The following is a 19253-nucleotide window of genomic DNA, read 5'->3' as shown; positions in this document are numbered from 1 at the left end:
TGGCAGCCTCTCCTCCGCAGTGAGCGTTCGAACATTCCACGTGGCCATCCGCAATGGTTTTTCGTTGTTTCTGGAGGAGCCCCGAGGGTGAAAATTCAATCTCCTGGCTCCGCCAAATGGGGTTTGGCCAGGAGACGTCATAAAAGCCTGACCCCCCGGGGCCTCCGGCACAAGCTTATTAATTACAGGTTTATGTTTAATTCGTAGTTTAGTGGTGATTAATTGAAGGTGGAGGGGTTACCAGCCCCTCGCACCCGTCCAGAGCCCCCGTTTAGCCACTGTGGTGGTCACAGACGCCATGAGGGGAGAGGCCAATGGGCATTGGCCCTCCCCCCACAGCACTGCCCACGACAGTGTTGCCCGTCCGGCACCGCGAGGAGGTAGGAGGTTGTTTTGCCGGACACACACACACATGCACCTACACACACACACACAAAGAAATGGACTTACACACTCACATGGAGCCACATACACACAGACTCACACACACACATCGACTCACACACACAGACAGGTACCCTCACACACACATACATCGACTCACACACACAGACACGTCGACTCACACACACACATCGACACAGACAGGCACATAAAATCACATGCACACATGGACTTAGACACACACGTAAATAAAATAAAAAATACTAACTTAATTTCCAAATTTTAGTTGTCTATGCACACACACAAACTACGCACACACATTGACTAACACACACACATCGACGGACAAATACACATATCGACTCATATACACACACGAAAGGACTCACACACACACATATCGACTTACACACACGCACAAAGACTTACACACATACATAGACTCATACACATAGATTTGCACGCACACACAATAGATGTTTTAGTTGCACTTGCACACATACATACATCGACTCACACAGACACATGCACCTACACACACAAAGAAATGGACGTACACACTCACATGGAGACACGCACACACATCGACTGACACACACACATGGACTCACACATGGACTCACACACACACATAGACTCACACACACAGACACATCAACTCACACGCACACATGGACTTAGACACACACATATATATTAGGAAATGTCAATTTTTTTTAAAAATAATTAGTTGTCTACAGACACAGACCACGCACACACATCGACGGACACACAGATATATCAACTCATGCACACACACATCGACTCGCACACACATGGACTGATACACACACACACGGACGTAGACACCCACACATAGTGGAAGACACACACATGGACTCGCACGCACACAAGGCCGTAGACACAATAAAAAAGATAATAACATTCACCAAGTAAATTTAGAAATCTTTGTTGTGAACACACAAACATTATGAATGTAATATTTGCAAGGTAAGTCTTTAAAAATCAGGTTTCTATCAGCGTGAGTTGACACAATAATAATAATATTATAAATGACTATGGTAATTTAAAAATATTAGTTGTGAGCAGACAAAAAAATAGTTGTCTGCACATAAACATAGTTAATGTAATATTAGCAAGGTGAATATAAAAAAATGGGTTTCTATAAACGTGAATATAAGGAAAGAAGCAAGGAAATAGTACTTAACATTGCCGTGGTGAGGCCTTGTCCCGTGCAGAGCCCCTTGCAGACGTCGCAAACGGGTTTTGATTCCTTACCCGTACCCGGCCGCACCAGGGCCATACCCGTACCCTACCCGAAATGAGTGACAAACGGCTACTCACCAGTGACTCATGGCCTACCAGTACCCGTACCCGGCCGCACCAGGGTCGCAAACAGCTACCCGTACCCGTACCCGGCCGGGTATGGGTAGCCGGGTATCGGGTAGGGTACGGGTATCGGTTACCCGATTGCGACCTGTGGACCCTGGCTTCGCCTAGATTGCCCAGCCAGCGAGGTGTCACCTTGGCAGGGTGTGGGCTGGACCGCTCCCCCCGGCCGTGCTACATTAATACTATCTAAGCGCAGTAATATTAATATCTACGGACTCTATAGTAGCAACAGGACGCATTGGGGTGGAGTGGGGAGAAGAGGACATCTCACTATGAAGAATTAAGCTCAGCGTTGTGTGTTTTGTTGCATTTTTAACGCGAATGCAAATGTGTGCCGATCGTGTGTGCGTTGCTAGGGGCAACCCCTGTCAGCAGTGCAAAGTGTAATTTTACAAATGCATATCATAGTAATGTGTGCAACGTACCTTGTAGAGTGTGAAGGAGAATAAAAAAGCCGGCACACCTCCGGCGATGGTGCGTGAGAGTTTGTGGGGGCTAACCGTGATGAGCGTTGTGCGCATGTGCAGCTGTGCGCGTTGTCCCGCCCCGACCGGCGAAGGGAAATAAATATATAATAGCGGAACTACATCTTTTCATAAAAATAAATCGCAAAAAATACGCTATTTTAACTATTTTAAAGGTGAGTGACGGGAAAACTGAATAGTGCTTGCCCACCGCGATGCTTGCGGCGTGGTACCAGGCACATTTTATTTCACGTAAACCCCACCGTTTGAGAGTCAAATCCCTCGCAAGCGCAATTGCGCAGACAGAGACAGACGGACAGACAGACAAAAATTTCATTTTATAGGTAAGAGATGTATAGCAAAGACCCCCCGATATAGCCAGCAGACTGTTTGGGCAAATGCTGTTAGTGAGCACAAATTAAAGCCGACACGACACACGAGGGGCCGAGTGACAAGAGACCACGCCCGGCTGCCTTTGTCTCCCCACTGCTTATGCATACATCAGGTACTCATTTTAGGCTTAGTCCACCTAGGGGAAGGCCCAAGGCTGATTCATTTATACGTTAGTGGTGTCGTCCGCAAGCTGCAATCGCCACCTGGGGTTTGTCAGCCGCAGTGCGCTAACCACCGTTCTCCTTCTAACTACCGACACACTTTACATTTAAAATACACACATGCATCATAATACACGACACACAGGGCGCCGATAATAGGTGGCAATACGGTGGGCGTTCTTGCGTCAATGCGAACTGCCGTTTACTGGACACGGGCTACGAAGAGCTTCGTAGCCCGTCGGATTTCTCCAGGACAACAAAAAAAATAATTCCGATTCGGCGAATACCTAGGCGCGCACGCTTCGCACGATGGCACGCATCTCCTCCGTGCCACGTGGCTTTTGTTTGGTGGGGTGGTGGGGTAGGGAGAGAAATCGCTATGAAAGATGCTAATTGGGGCTTCGGCTACGATTGGCGAGAGGGGCTCTAGCCCTTTTAGGGTTGTGACATATACAAATTATCTCATGAAGGCGCCTCTCGACGCGCCGAGATCGGTTGGGTGGGAGGCAGGCAACGTTACAAGCAAAGCGATATGTGCGGTGCCGTTTCGTTCATATTAATGTTGAAAATGTTTTGATTCAAAAGCAGTTTGTAGTTTCTGTCGCCGACGGCAAAAAAAAGCGAGGGTGGAATCCGCAAAAAAAAAGAGAGAGAGCGCCCGTCTACAATACACCCTCCCCTCCACCCACCACCCCACCATCCCTCCCCCAGCTCTACTTCTCTCCCCCCTCCTCCCCTCTTTTTTTGCGCCCTGGGCGAAAGTCTCGGTTAGGCTGTGGGGGTCGCCCGCGGCGAGCGGAGGAGCGGATCACACGCAACGTCAGACGGCGACGCGCTGAGCGAGCAGCGGTGCGCACGCACGCCGCCTCCGCCTCCTCCACCGCTCACAGACCACGCGTGTCGATAGCGCTTGGCCGTGTGTTAAGTGAGAGTATGATAGTGTGTTGTGTGTGTGTGAGGTAGTGGTAATATAGCGGTCAGCGCACTGCGCTCCGAACCCGGCAATCCGGGTTCGATTGCCGCTCACGGCCAACACCAGTGACGATTATCTGAACCGGTCATGGACCTGTTCGAGTTCGGCCTCAAAGGAGTACCTGGTGGCGATGTGTGTGTGTAAACATCGCCACTCGGGAGACAAAGGCGGCCGGGCGTGGTGTTGGCCACCCACCCCTTCGTGTGCCATGGTAGCCTTCATAGGTGCTCGCTAACGGCACTTGCCCCACCAGTCTGTTCTGGATATATGGGCAGAATCTTTGTCTTGGAGTGTGCGCGAATGTGAGATTATAACTCAAACACTTTGTATGTATGTTGAACTTCTTTCGCACCGTACATAGCCAACCGTGATAATAATCGAAGGTGCAGGGAAAGGACTTTAACAATCTCTCACTCGTACACACAGAAAGACAAAAATCCCCCCCCCACCCGTATATCATGTTTTGGCAATAGTGCAATAAAGCCAGCACCTATAAAGGCCATCACGGCACACGAGGGGGTCTGTGGCCAGCATCACGTCCGGCCGTCCTTTGTCTCCCCAGTGCACCAGGTACTCATTTGAGGTCGAGTCGACCTAGGGGAGGCCCAGGACAGATTCAAACAATCGTAACTGTTGTTGGCCGTAAGCGGGACTTGAACTCAGGTTCGCCGCGCTAACAGCTACACTACCGCTCCCCACACACGCAATACACAAATACAAATATCCCCCTGTTGGGGCAAGTGCTGTTAGCGAGCACCAATCAGAATATGTATTCATGCTGGAGGAATCCGATAGACTGTAAAGCTTTTTTTCACAGATGTCCAATAGACACCGGACAGTCACCGGCGGGGGAATCCACCGCCACGTCAAACTGCCTTTGTTTCTCCATTGTTAATTGGAATGTGTTATTTCGCAGAATAACAGTCCATGGTCAATCCACTGCTTGATGAAAGGCATCAACCAAGCCGTTTCCACACGGGTCGTGGAAGCTGTTTTAACAAACTTCACCACGTTGCTTTGGCCAATGCAGGTTGGTCAAGACCGGGAAGAAGGGTGGGGGTAGAGGTACTTGAGATCGGTTCAGATATCAGTCGCCACTGATGTGAGCAGCTGTTGCCGTGAATCAAAATCCGGTCGTCGGGTTTTTAGTGTACAGTGCACTAACCACTGGGCCACCGCTCCGCCACTCTGATTACTCCCGTTGTAGATATAATGTACTGGTACTCTAGTCACATTTAGCAAACACTTACTTCGACACACGGGGTAAAGTTTCTGAAAGCGGGTTAGGGGTTTGTGATAATGGCACACCATTATCTTGCTCTTACAAACTACACTACAATCTACAGCGCCCGCTATAATTTGACGAATACAATACTGCAGCTGGTGGTAGCTCTAAGCCGGAATCGAACCATCGGTTTACAGTACAACCGAGCTCAGCAGTGAGATCTTCTGTCACGATAGACTATTAATGGACTAACGGGAGGCTTGAATACCTATACAGGAAATCACGTGGGCCAAAGGATACCCCCACCGATTTCGAATAACCATAATTGCCCTCAACAGGCGATTGACTCCTGTGAAAGCTATAGCTCAGTGTGTATATATGTACACATATCCAGATTATACAATGCAGGATTGGTACACGTTCACTCCTGCATGTTTGCCTCTGGGCCATTTTATGCTGTATTTGAATGATTCTCACCTGGGCTCCGTAAAAAAAACGCTACTGGGTATTAGACAGAACATGCTTCCTGTTTCAGCAGGGGTTTTAAGATTGTATTATTATTAGCCATACAAAGTGGGTTTTAAAGAATCAGTTACACAGATTACGTGGCCCAAATGCAAAGTCCCTAATATATCCACAACTGAATTGAGATTGAAAAAAAACAAGAATGTGTTTTGTTATTCTTTGCATACACGTAGCAGGTCTGCACATCTCTCTTGCAAAGTACCGTAGATCGTTACTGTAATTATTTCACATTCACAAAAAAAATCATCAATTGTAAATTAATGATTGCTACAAGTTTATAAATTTAATAACATTTAAACAAATACATGCGCCAATGGCTTATGACAGGAATGCGAATCTTAACGTTTTTGGCATTGCGCTTAATTAATATACTGTAGAGCACACCTATGCCAAGTAATTTTCCATGGTGATTACCAAAGTGCGCAACTATCTCTAAAATGGGACATTAAAAACCCAATGGTATCGTAACGGAACGACGGTGCAAGGCAGTGTTTAAAGATGTATAGTATCTGTAAAAATATGTGTACTTATTTATATCAATTAACCTTGCACAATAGTGGATTGTCAATGGGTTGGGCACGTGGATTACATTAACAATATCAAGCAATTAATATATTTTTCCCATAGTGTAAGGTCATGTACATAACAACTGGTACACAAATGTATTCTCGATAATTCACATCGTATTATTATTCAGTGCATGACAGGTGGCAGTCAAAGAAATTGTACAATTGGATGGTTACACTGACGCAGTAAATCACTGCAAACATTTAATGATTAATTCATACTTAATACACGACAGTCAGCCTCGTTATATAGAGGGTGATGCATTTAGAAATTCCCCACGGACATCTAACGACCATTTACTTTCCTCAGACGATTTAATTACTGTGGAAGTGATGGCTCCTTATCTTACAACGTGTTGAAACAACAGTAACAATCATAATACGTGTATTGAGATCGGTGGGTCGACGTGTGGAGATTCAAAATAAAATGTTTCGTTTCTCTCCAATTCCTCCATACGATTTAAAGCGAGGTACCTTACAAATCGATCGCTCAGTGCACGAACTATGATCAAAGTCAGCAGTGACCAACAACAACCCTCGGCTACACTTTGGTCATTGCTCCATTATGAACGACAATGTTTACCATCAGCCAAGAAGGAAACCTATTTGTTTATGACCGAGGTGTTTTTACTGTGTCCTGAGCTCAACAAAACATGCAGCGATCCCACCGCTGGTCGAAGCTCACCACTACTGCATTGTGTATAGCCTACAGTATATGCAGTACATGTACTATTTTGCTTGTGTGTGTATATGTGTAGGGCTTGTATGCTGCTGTATGCCTGCACGCTATATATATATGCGTATACATTTTAAGCAGTCAAGCAGCTGTATAAACAAACGAACAAAACTCGTGTGCAGACGTGACACACTTTGGCAATGTGTGCACAGCCATGGTCCCGAATGTCTTACCCCTCCTTATGACACCGCCTGGGCCATTGATGAGCAATCCACTTGGTCCTTCAAGGCAGCCCTGGGCAAATGGAAACACGAAGGGAGATTTTTTTTTTTAAACACATTGTGCACAGCGGTTGCGTCGCCTTACGCAATCCCTATATGCAAAGATTAAGGGCCTTTTCACGATTCCTCTGCATCCCATTAGCGTAATGAATCATCGTCGCCACCACCACGTGTTATCTACATTACACCAAACGAGCGCGCGCAATTTACAACCACGATTTGATGATTGTACTAAAATTGCAACAAAAAAACACATGCCCACGTTGCAAATGTGTAGGGGGAAAAAACATGTGAAACCTAATTCACACAAATTAATTGTTTGAGCCCGTGAAGCTGAACACAATGAATGCACATCCATCGGTAGAGGCGAATCTGTAGGATCTAAGTCAATGTCCTACTGTGAGCACATTAGATGGTACACACGGATGCGCATTCAGAGAGGCAAGGCCTCGTTTTGTTTCATGGTGAAGGTAATGGGGCTAAGCACAATACGAATTTATAATCTGCATTATCCAACATCCACCGGGCAAACGGAACAATGAAATCAGCTCGCGTGCAAGGTGGCGATCGATGGGATCGTTGTTATTACTTTCGCAGGATCGTCGCAGGTAGCGACGGCATCGGGGAGAGGCCTTCGTCCAGCTTTGGATTGACCAAGACTCACAATAAATGACGAATTTACATATAAACACACGCATGCGTGGACTATATAGGTGTACGTGGGCGTATACATATATGTGTGTATGGTACAGTGGTCTGAAGTGTGAGTGTGTCGTGCAGGCCTTCGCTAACAGCAGCACTTGCCCCAAAAAGTATGTTAAAGGCTACACACGGGAGAGATCTTTGTATTTTTGTCGGTGCGTGACACGGTTAAAAGACACGCCGGTAGGATGGGATTTTTTTTAGCACGATCTAGCGAGCGAGCGAAATGTGTGTGGGGGGTGGGGGGCAACTGTTGTAAGCAAAATGAAAGTGCGCCTCTCTCCGTCAGCCTTGTCAGCGCCGCCTCCTGTGATTCGGGCTTTTAAGCAGGGACCGGGGTGGGTGGGTGGGTGCCCCGTGACTGACACTCGAGGCTGTGGGCGCGTGACGGCGAGGAGAGGTTGTGACAGCTCCCATTATCCGCCACGGCAAATCTCTTCATAGGGCCGCACGCTCTCGAGGAGTTTCAGCGCCAGAGCCGCTGCTCCGTAGGCGCTGTGGCTGTACAAAAAATGGGGGGGGGGAGGAGGCCGCTTCCTCCTCTCGCATCCATCTGCCAGTGCCAAGAAAGCTTTATACATCTTTTAAACACCCACCACGCGAAGTAGACTGCAGGGTGGAAGGTGAATAAAGCGTTTAAAGTAAAGCGCCACCACCACGTTTTCCCCTTCCTTAACATATCCATTATCCCAACACCGTGTTTGCTTTGAGGTGCCCCCGTTTTTAGCGAGCTGCCTATTAATTTATTTCTTTATTGAGCCAGGCGAGCGAGCCGGGGTTTTTTTGTTCGTGTTTTAACTCGCCCTTTCTCTGCCGCTAATTTTATAAGCTCTGAAGCACTTAAATCCGTCGTCTGCCGCCCCCAGGCCGCCTTTTGTCGGTGGTGGCCTACGAAATGCGGGAAGAGTTAAAGGAGGAGGAACAGGAAGACGAAGAAGAAAACAAAAAAAACCCGACGGCGTCTGTTGCTGCTGGTGTCGCTGTACAATAACGGCGTTAAAGTCCCACAATTGGATAAACTCTGAAGCGTTACTTTTAATCGGCGAGGCTGATCGGCCCGTCCGAGAGCCCCCCCCCACCCCCCCTAGTTTTGTTCCAAGAGGGATCAGCTCCACGGACAATGCTGGACCAGTTGGGAGTGCGCGCGAGCACTCCATCATCGTCATCATCATTTTAATAGCAACACAATGTAAAATGTTAATGCTTTACAAGGGCCTTGTAAATCCACTGCTGGATGAAGCCCCCGCCCTCCCACCACTCCCCTACCCCACCACGTCGCCACCTGCACGATCCTGCGATGTGATGAGAAGAATCCACATTGGCACCTTGCACCGATAACGGATCGATTTCATCCTCGAACGCGTTCCCATTCCTTGACTCTTACGTCGGCTAATAACTGTTACAGTAGTAATAATTCACAACCTTTCATAAACCCACTGCTGGATTGGGTTTTAAGTCTCCCCCCCTCCACACTGAAAAATTATCATGGGGTGGGGGTTGTTTGACCATACTTCACCGCGAAAAGTATAATTACGCACAGATATCAAATCACATAAGGTCACACCGAGATGTTGAAACCTTTTCAAACGACATTGCCGACAGACGCACAGTACGCGTCTGTGCGAGGTGTCAACCTACGGGAGTGCTCACGCACGATTTTGCACACTTGATGCTAATTGTAAGTAACACACACAAAGACCCCCCCCCCCCTTATAGCCTTTAACAGACTGTTGGAGCGCGTGCTGTTTGCGAGCACACGAGGGGGTGGGTGGTCAGCACCATGCCCGGCCGCCTTTGTATCCCCCCCCCAGTGCTGATGTTCACATCGCACCAGGTGCTCAACTTAGGCTGAGTCGACCTAGGGGAGGCCCAGGACGGACAACGAAAATCGGAATTCGAATCGCCGAGTTCGAATCGCAGCGTGCCAACTGCTGCACAAGCAAATACAAATATCTCCCCGAAAGCCTCAACAGAGTGTTGGGGAAAGTGCTGTTAGCGAGCACCGATGAAGGCCGGCATGGCACACATACGACCGCACGCACTCTCTGACACGTGCAGTATATGTGTGTGTCAGTGGTACATTCGGCTCGACCCAGATTAATCAGACTGCACTCGCACGCAATCACAAGCAGCGGCTGGTCGCTAGATTTTGGGGGGTGGGGGGCGTGAAAAATGTGCCCCCCAACCCCCATACGCGCCACTCCCCCCACATCTGTGTGGACTTCATGGCGTCAATGCGATCGAGTGGTTGAGCCAGAGTCACTCGTGGCAGATGCGAGAGGTCACCACCGAATAATGTTCTCAACTATTCTTGTTTTATGTTTCGACCCACCAAATCCCCCCACTCCTCCGTTTTTTTGTATTGTGACTTATTTAAATTATAATGTTTTTGTCGTTGTTGATAAGCGGAGTTTGATATAAACATTGTTGCGGTATTTGAATAAAACTGGACGGAAGGTAACATATTCGATGTCGAATTGGGACCCTGTTTTAAAGGTTCATTATAATATATATGTAGAACACCGTTCTATAATCCCCATCTATAAATACAAACTTCGTTTTATTCCAACGGCTTTCGAGATCAATATCATTCAACAGCATTCGTCTAAGCAAGCAAACAGTGGTTCGATTTCTCCTGCGTGTATAGTGGCCTTTTTTAAATTAGCCTCTGAATAATGGTTAATTGTGGATTTTTTTACATGCAACAGTAAGACGGTTGCAGACATTGATAATCATAATAATTATTATACGTTTCTGGAGACACGTTCCAGATTGTGACACCGATACAAACAATAATCCTATCGCAGCATAAGTACATACATATTCTTATTAAAATAAATACTGCACTCAAAAAATATATTGAAGGCATCCTCATAGTTCGCGTATGTCCATCAGCAACACAGGCTATTCGGTTTGCGGATGCGTCGAAGTATCCTCCTTGGAATTTAATTCTATACACAGTACTATATACTGTATCGTTGTTTTAAAAAAAATGTTATTTTCACCGTCATGGTCAATCCACTGCTGGATGAAAAAGCATTTCCATATCCACCGCCATCCCTCGCGATGTAGTAACGATCCACGCAGCAGCAGCATCATCTGTGGTTGTTGTTGTTGTGGTTGTTGTTGTTGGTGTAACGCGTGGCGATTTCCCCCACGGCCACATTCCTTCCATTCCTTGCGCTGCCACTCCGCACTACTCTCGACCATCACCACCATCATCATCGTCCCTTCCAGCGTGGGTTTACTCTCCAACACACAAGCGATGTGCTGAAGTAATAACTCAATTGTCACCTTTTGTTTTACGTGACAAACCAAACAATTGCCTGCGTCGGGTGGTGGCGGGTTTAACGACGCAATTTATATTTACGCGATCTAACCCCAAAAAATACCTTTATTATGGATAATATTGGTCGCGAAAGCCGACGTGTTAAACTGCCCAAACCAAATTACTAATCTCGACAGTTCAAATTGTGTACTCATTTGAATTGTTTCATTGTATTAAATACTATATATGCAATTACACAAAATATTGAACAAATTCAGATCGATGAAGTTACGTCTGCAACATACGCGCACGGTGTGCAAACAGCAGCACTGGGAAGACGAAGACGGCCGGGCGCGGAGCTTTCCACACCACTCGCACCAACGTGCGTCGTTCCGGCATTCATAGCTACACAATTTAATAAAGGGTGTCCCACCAGCCTGGCAATCAGCTATCACGGGGACTCTTTCGTGTGTTGACGATTGTCTATTGTTGGGGAGCGGTGGCGTCACGGTTAGCGCACTGCGCCACGGTCCCAGCCACCCAGGTTCGATTCTCACTCACGGTCCACGCCAGTGACGATTATCTGAACCGGTCCTGGGTCTCCCCTAGGTCGACTCGGCCTCAAATGAGTACTTGGTGTGGTGTGTAAACATCGCCACTAGGGAGACAAAGGCGGCCCGGCGTGGCGCTGGCGGCCCATCTCATCGTGTGCTGTTCCGCCCTTGATAGGTGTTCGCGAACAGCACTTACTTCTACAGACAGTTAAGGCTCTACGGGGGAGGGGGGTTCTTTGCATCCTGATATCTTTGCGAATATGATCCCGTTCGCATTGTTTAGGAAGTGTAAGTGGCGCGTGTTTACATGGCACGCGAGTCGCTGCCATGATCAGCGGGCATAGCCGCATCGTAGCGCCGGTCCGCACGCGTCAGCTGCGGTGGGACAGCAGCGTTCAGTCTGTGCGATATAACGGAGTGTTACACGCCGATGTGCTTTAACACGGCTTTGAAATGAAATTATTAAACGTATTTTGTGTGTCTATATATTACGAGTGGCACGTCACCCCGTTCGTACGACGGGCTGCCCACGAAATAGTTCAAAGCATTTCCACCCGCTTACCAGAGAATCAAATCGTTTGGACTCTGAACGTGTACACACGTACCACGTGGTAGTAGTAGTTGTCGTCTGAACGTGTACACACGTACCACGTGGTAGTAGTAGTAGTTTTTGTAGTCTGCCGAGCTGACTACATACTCTAATGCAGATCAGATGACCCACAAGATTGAGAGCCATAAAAAAGTCGTAATTTGTGTTTTTTTTTAGCAAGATCTAATTGTGTTTTTAGGTTTCTCTTTGGATAAAATCTACACACCTGTGAGAACCGAGTCTGCAGTTAAATTAGGTTAATTAATTACAACAGCACCATTGTATGCACGTACATCACCCACGGCATGCGCGTACAGAGAAAGTATCACACACACGTAATGTAGAGCGAGTGGGGTCGTCAGCTCTCTCATGCATCGCGCTATAATTAACGCTCGTTTATTTTGCTCGTGTTATAATGAACTAAATTATTGCGTGAATTGTCGAGTGCACATTAAATATTTCGCATTACAAAATGTGCCGCTTTGCATGCGAGGCAAAACACGACAATTATAATGCTTTATTGCATTTTAATTCCAAACCACCCCACCTCGAGTCGTGAGCGATTCAAATGTTTAACTGTAAACAATTAACAATGCGCCGCATTTGTACCAAATTAACGATCGGCTGCCTTTGTACTTTATCTTAGCGCTCGACAAATTAAAAATAAATCCTCGCATTAATTAATTTGAAGAAAAAAACACATTTTGCTCGTGATTTAATTATGATGAATATACTACGGAGAAATGTATACTGTATTACAGTACTGATTACTACACAACATTGCTTGCAGCATTGAAAATACACAACGCGTGTGTGTGTGTGTTAGGACAGAGTACACACATTGTGTTGTTCACAAGCTGTGGCAATCACGCGTCGGAGTTAATGTTACTCTAGTAATGCGAGTCAATGTTACTCTAGTAATGCGAGTCAATGTTACTGCTGCTGGATGCATTCACAGAGGACTCGTGCAAATCGAGTTACACAGACAAACACGATTTAACCCAATTGCTCAGTTAGCGTGATCATTTAACTCGTCGTTAAATCTGTGCGATTGCAGAGGCGCGGGTCACAGATACAGATTGCAGGTTTCCCTCGTACTATGCGGGTTCCGTTTGAACAATTTCGCCCCGTATATGCGGCTAACCCTTTTATACCAAACAAATCGCTATATGCGGTGTGAATTCTCTCATATGCGGCTTTTGCGGTCAGACGTAGGAGAACATTGTTTGTGTACTGTGTGCGCTGCTCGCGCGATTTCGCTTTGTGCGCCCCCCCCCTTTTTTTTGAAACGCATCTACTACCGCGTAAAGCGAGGCAACCCTTTACATTGATTTCTGCTGAATGCTTCGCCAGCACTAAATTAAATCACGATCTGTTAACTTGCGCGTGTACCTAAATGCTCGTTGAATCTTCACGTTGCAAGTTGTTCAACAAATGCATTTAATTCAAATTCAAAATGAACTGCTAGCGATTGTTAAATTCATTATAAAAACTCGACGCTTCTCTTAAAGACGATATATTCGAGCAATAACTCCTCGTACGAGAGATCACGAATAAATGCTAATTTGAAGGGTGATTTCCCGAAACGTTGGACAATTTTGACTAATGTTGAGTTTGTCATTTGTGCTTATGCACCATGTGCCAACGCAATGTCAAACGTAGTTAATTTTTTTCTAAATTGGTTAATTCCGTTATAAATTATGGATTTGTATCGTTACGTTAAAACTGTACAATATTTATAACATTATAAGCGAATAAAATATTGCGGTCACCGATATACAGATTCAAAATTGCAATGGACCAATGCAAATATGTACCAAACTACAAAATTATCTCTCCTTGTAAGCCTAAATATTTTCTGAATAAGACCAGTTGGCCGAATGTGTCGTATCTGCTCCACTTTACATCCGAATTATAGCTGTTCAATGCAAAACATATTTGTGTTGTATTGTGATTTTGATAGCGTTGTATTACATTGGACACTTTGCATGAAAACTATGCTATATGCAGTCCCCCATTGATGTAGGTGTGTAAAAATAAGTTCAATGTCATTACCGATAAAACTAAACCATCAAAACTTACTCCCGATAATAATCTCAATATTTAACACTAGATTATCAAGTTGCTGCTTTATTGAAATTGCTCTATACACAACATGACAAGTCCATTTAAATACGAGGTTTTTCCTGGTATTGAGAAAGAAAAAACGTTCGACGTTTCAGTTAACTAGCCTTCAAGGAACGTTTCCTTCAACAATCGCTCTGTTTTTATTTTACCTGTACATAATACTTCACGTACACACTTTACGCTATATTGTTTTCCGGGCTCACTTTCAGGACACAGTTCAGCGATCACAATTACTGCTTTGCTAATTGGCCACTTAACAAATAGTGACGCCGCATTGGTCAGACGGCTCAACTCGGTGGTCGTCTAAACTCTCAATACAATTTACACGATCTACAACAACAACAACAACCTCGCCCGCTCAACTCGCCACACTTCACAAGAACATTCCCCCCACCGCCAAGTACAAGGAGGGGTAGAGGAAGTGGTGGGCACGAGGGTGGGGGGGCTGCTGCTGTTGTTGTTGAGGGGCGGTGGGAGTCGCGTGGAGGGGAAGGAGGTTCCGATCGCCAGTGGAGGCATCTTACCGGACTGTCTTCTCCTCCGTGCGCGGCCAGGCCGAGGGGGGGACCCGGCAGAAACAGCTGATCGGGGTGCACCCCGAACTGTCCTCCCGCGTGGCCCATGAGCGAGATGTCGTGGCGGCGGTGGTACGCCTCGAAGCATGCCAGGTCGCGCCTCTGCTGCTCCTCGAGCCCCGACGCGGGCTTGAGGGCCCTGCACGCCCCGGCCAGCCCGGCGTGGAGACCCGCGTGGAGCTCCGTCGCCTGCTCGCTCGACGAGTGCCCGTGGTGTAACTGGGAGTAGTACTGCTGCGACGGATGCAGAGGCGTGAGCGGGTACGCGTCGGCAGCCACGGCCGCCGTGTGCGCCGCGGCGCCCTGGTGGTGGAAGTCGTAGTGGAAGGCTTGCGCGTGGTGGTGGTGGTGCAGGGCATTGTACTGCGGCGTGCCCGAGAAGTAGGCCGATCCGAAGTCCGGCGCCGCCGCCGCCGCCGCGGCCGGATAGGCGAGGGGAGACGGCGATGACTCGAGGCAGCCCAGCTGCATCAGTCGGTAGCTGTTGGAGCCGTCAGCTCGCATCTGGGTCGGGGTTGCGAGCGGTGGTGGTGGGGGGGTTAAAAGAGGTGGTGGTGGTGGGGGGAGGTGATGGTGGTGTTCGTGAGGTTGCGTTGGTGCTGGTGGGGGGGAGAGACTTGGAGCCGCTGCCGCCGCGCCCGCCACATTAAACGGCTCGCCTAGAGGGGCAATTGGGAGGGGAGCTTTTAAACAAAATGACTCGGTTCAAAAGTGGAAACTGTGAAGAACAAGAAGAAGAAAAATAAATTACCAACAGACATCCGCGTCAGTGGCTCGTTCAGCCGGTGCACGAGAGCTTAATGAAAACTCGCAGTTTGCGTTAATCTGGGAGGTAATTGGAGGGTGGGTTTGTCAGGGAAAATAAAGACCCAAGATGTTAGCAGCGACTCGGGTGGTTTTGTGTTGTTGCGGTGCGGGAGTCGGCGCAACGGACTCCTCCCGCGGGCGACAGACGTCTCACGATGCACGAGAGCACAAGCCCGAGCCCATCTCGTCAACTCTGACGGTCAAACACCCCCCCCCTACTCTCTCTCTCCTCGCAACACTCGCCCTCCGCATCGCTCCAAAATAATAAAACCCCTCCACAACCACAAAAGCACCGAGCAATTGCTCTCGCCTACCTCAGCCTCATGCATGAGCCCCGGAAAAGGCGCTGACATCGTGGCCTGCCTGCCGCCTCACGCGTGCCTGCAGGGGACGAGATGCGAAGGGGAGGAAAGAACAAATCGAGGAGGAGGAGGTTGGAGGAGGAGGAGGTTGGAGGAGGAGGAGGCTTTGTGTTGTTTTGTATTCGGGAGTGGCCTGCGCAGCCGCGGTCGTGTCTGTTGCTCTGCCCGTGCCGAGCCTCTTCTACGCTCGCGGCTGCACCTGTCGGGGAGGCGTCTTGTGATGCGCGAGGTCCCTTGGCAATAGCGGCGCTCCGGAGCTCCCCGCTCGGAATAAAGAAGAGGGGCAGCGAGCCGAGAGCCAGCGAGGCAAAGAGCCAGCGAGCCAGCAAGCCAGAGAGCCAGAGAGCCAGCGAGCCAGAGAGCCAGCGAGCCGAGAGAGCCAGCGAGCCCGAGAGCCAGCGAGCAAGCGAGCCGAGAGAGCCAGCGAGCCGAGAGAGCCAGCGAGCCGAGAGTGCCGAGAGAGCCGAGAGAGCCAGCGAGCCAGAGAGCCAGCGAGCCGTTGCCACGTCCGCCGCTCGTGGATTTTTGACGTTGTGTTGATTCTATTTTTTTAAAGATTGTTCCGGCTTGTTTCGTTTGTTATAAAAGTACGTGCGAGAGGGGTGGGGGGGGGTGAGCTATTTATGAACGATTGCTCTCCAAATGCCCACATGCGTTGCAGCGTGCCGTCTTCTTAGCCGATAGAGGCTTTCGCCGGATTGTGGTATTTATCCACGTGTATCGTTATCGGAACGAGTTGTATTTAACGCGTTCGGCCAAGACAACGCGTTAACGAAGGGAACATCTTTCGTTTACAAACCGCAACGTCAACGAAGCATTCGGCAAAAGCTCCGCACATCCCCGTAGCATCGCTGTAGATTCTTTGTGCAGCATCGGGCGTCGCATTCACTCGGACGAGCAAAACACATTTTGGCAGCCGAAGAACATTACGAAGAATACGCTGTGGTCGATAATTTCGTTAAATACATTGCTTTCTTTCTCAAAAACAAAAAACATTAGCGCCGAGTTATACGAGATTAGCCGTACATATGCGTGCGTATGTATATATACATATACTGCGCGATCACGCCTGTGTGTCATTGAAGTGACCACGGGCACGCATACACGTTGTTGCCGAGGAGCACCGATCCACATATCCCAACTGATAACACAACGTGTACACAGTACAGCATTCTAAGCGAATTCCACTAAAAACAGCATACGTACACGATACACGGCACACGCTTTTACCAAGCCGTGGTGCATGTGTTACGTTGGATGATGTGCGCTGTTTTGCCGTGCCCGCACGCCACGCATTGAGAGCCGGTTGGGTTATAAGTGGGTGGGTGGTGGTGGATGATGCCACGGGAAACCTGGGGTACACAAGTGTGGCGAGGGATGGGGGGCGAAGGAAGAAGTGCAGCAAGGCAAGTAGGAGAGGGGGCACATTTACCACGCTACATTGCTAATGGCATATCACTGTGCGGTCGTAGACAGTTGTGGGTGCGTGGTATCGTAGCAGCGAGGGTAGGTATCATTGTGTGCACTTGCGTTCAACGCCGCGATGGTAAACGAGGAGGGGGGCGAGACGCGATCCACCCACGGTCACGTCCCCTCCCCCGGTATATTTTAAACGGAGTGCTCTTACCAATACCATATTTTTTTTTCTAATTCAGCAGCATTTGTTTATAACGAGCCTAACTATAAGCCGATGAGATCCAGTGGATCCAAACCGGTCCAGAATGTTACTTGCTCGGATAAATGTTGCTTTCATAGTATTGGTCCTGAAGGCCGATCATCTGATGGACTTTTAGTTGTGTGCACGACAGAACGCAGTTATGCTTACATTTTCCCACAGCGACGCTTACAATTGTATATAACACGCAAGATTACCTCTAGTCGCCACGCATTGGCTGAAACATCTCTGAGCTTGGGCAATCGTCTGCGCCGGCTTGTCTGTGGTTCCTCACGCCTACGAGCCCTTATGTTTCCAAGCGAGCGAATACTGCGCAAGTTAAAAGTATGATCTTATCATTATGCTGGACTTTTCCAAATACCCCTCTACATTAATTAAACAAATATTACTTCCATTTCGGGGGGGGGGGCGATTGCGTAGTAGCTTCGACGCTCAAAGATCAGGAATCTAAATAGATGACGCAACATAGCCGGACACGCTTTTGGAGCGAAGGCCTTCAATTTCCAGTGACTCATTGTATATTGTATTGTACTGCAGATTTTTTTTGTATGCACCAACTATGCGATAACGCAATTTTAAAATATCGTTTGCAATGCAGATATGGGAAATCTCTATATATATATTCTGTATAAGAGCAAAGCATTTGCGCAAATGCAATCATGTTAATTGGAATAAACGGTGTGATGTTTAAGCATCGCTTCTCTTCGCGCCACGTGCTTGCTTCGTTCCTAATTAGGAACAACAGCGAGCTCAGCCTGTAGTTAATTACCTGAGTGAAGTTCCTCATCTGATGTAGCTTATACGCGATTACGCATCGTGTCGCCTACGAAAGAAAATAATAACCCACCAGATTAGCTCTGAACATACATTTTAACTGTACGTTCACGCAGCTAATGTTAATGTGTATTATTCTGTTTTCACTCTATTTAATTACAGTCCATTTACACACTTGATGGGTCATTTGCTTATAACGATACAATAGGGTTGTCTGCGCTTATGTTTATTTAAACGTCGTATACACATCCATATTGTCTGTATATTACAACAGTTGTATACTATTGGCACGAGTAGTGTATTTAAAGTCAGATATAATTTCATTCATGCACGTATGTCATTTCATAAAGTTTCATAAGCGCAATGCAATAACGCTACTATAATGGCCAAATGTATATCTGAATTGTTTTCGTTTGTATATACATTTACAAATCATGATTGAGAATATTCACAATGATTTGTCTACAAAGTTAGATATTTATACATTGATATCAATGATAATATAATTTACAGACCTGTGTAAATTCACCGCTTGAAATCCCCCCCCCCCACTCACGCCGTGTCAACCCGTGTGGATTGTTTGAACATACTTCACCACGCCGGTCATTGTGGGTTATTGGTTAATCTGGTTACCCAGGACCGGGCTCGGTTCACATTTCACTCGCGGCTTATGCGAGCCGTGGCCTGGAATCGAACTCGGGTTAGGCCGGGTTCGTAGCGCAGTACGCTAACCGCAGCACCACCGCTCGAACCGTCGCATTAAATATTGAATACAAAACA

At 47.6% G+C, this 19253-nt stretch overlaps 1 protein-coding gene across 2 annotated transcripts in view; it reads right to left on the bottom strand.

The window, feature by feature from the left end:
• TFAP2D (transcription factor AP-2 delta) overlaps positions 1-18522 on the bottom strand; it is a 67985-nt gene extending 49463 nt beyond the window's left edge. Inside the window, exons 1-4 of one of the 2 annotated variants that reach the window (XM_078862459.1) lie at positions 18469-18522; positions 15977-16043; positions 14805-15359; positions 6993-7053 (exon numbers count right to left, since the gene is read on the bottom strand). In XM_078862459.1, coding sequence (XP_078718585.1) covers positions 6993-7053; positions 14805-15359; positions 15977-16015 — 655 coding nt within the window. In that variant the 5' untranslated portion in view covers positions 16016-16043; positions 18469-18522. Of the gene's footprint in view, positions 1-6992; positions 7054-14804; positions 15360-15976; positions 16052-18468 lie in introns of those variants that run through there. The other variant, XM_078862458.1, reaches the window with a different exon arrangement.
• Positions 18523-19253: the final 731 nt, after the last annotated feature.

This window comes from Lampetra fluviatilis, chromosome 14 (assembly GCF_964198595.1).
Source record: "Lampetra fluviatilis chromosome 14, kcLamFluv1.1, whole genome shotgun sequence".
Lineage (NCBI taxonomy): Eukaryota > Metazoa > Chordata > Hyperoartia > Petromyzontiformes > Petromyzontidae > Lampetra > Lampetra fluviatilis.
This window is presented reverse-complemented; position numbering and strand designations above follow the sequence as displayed.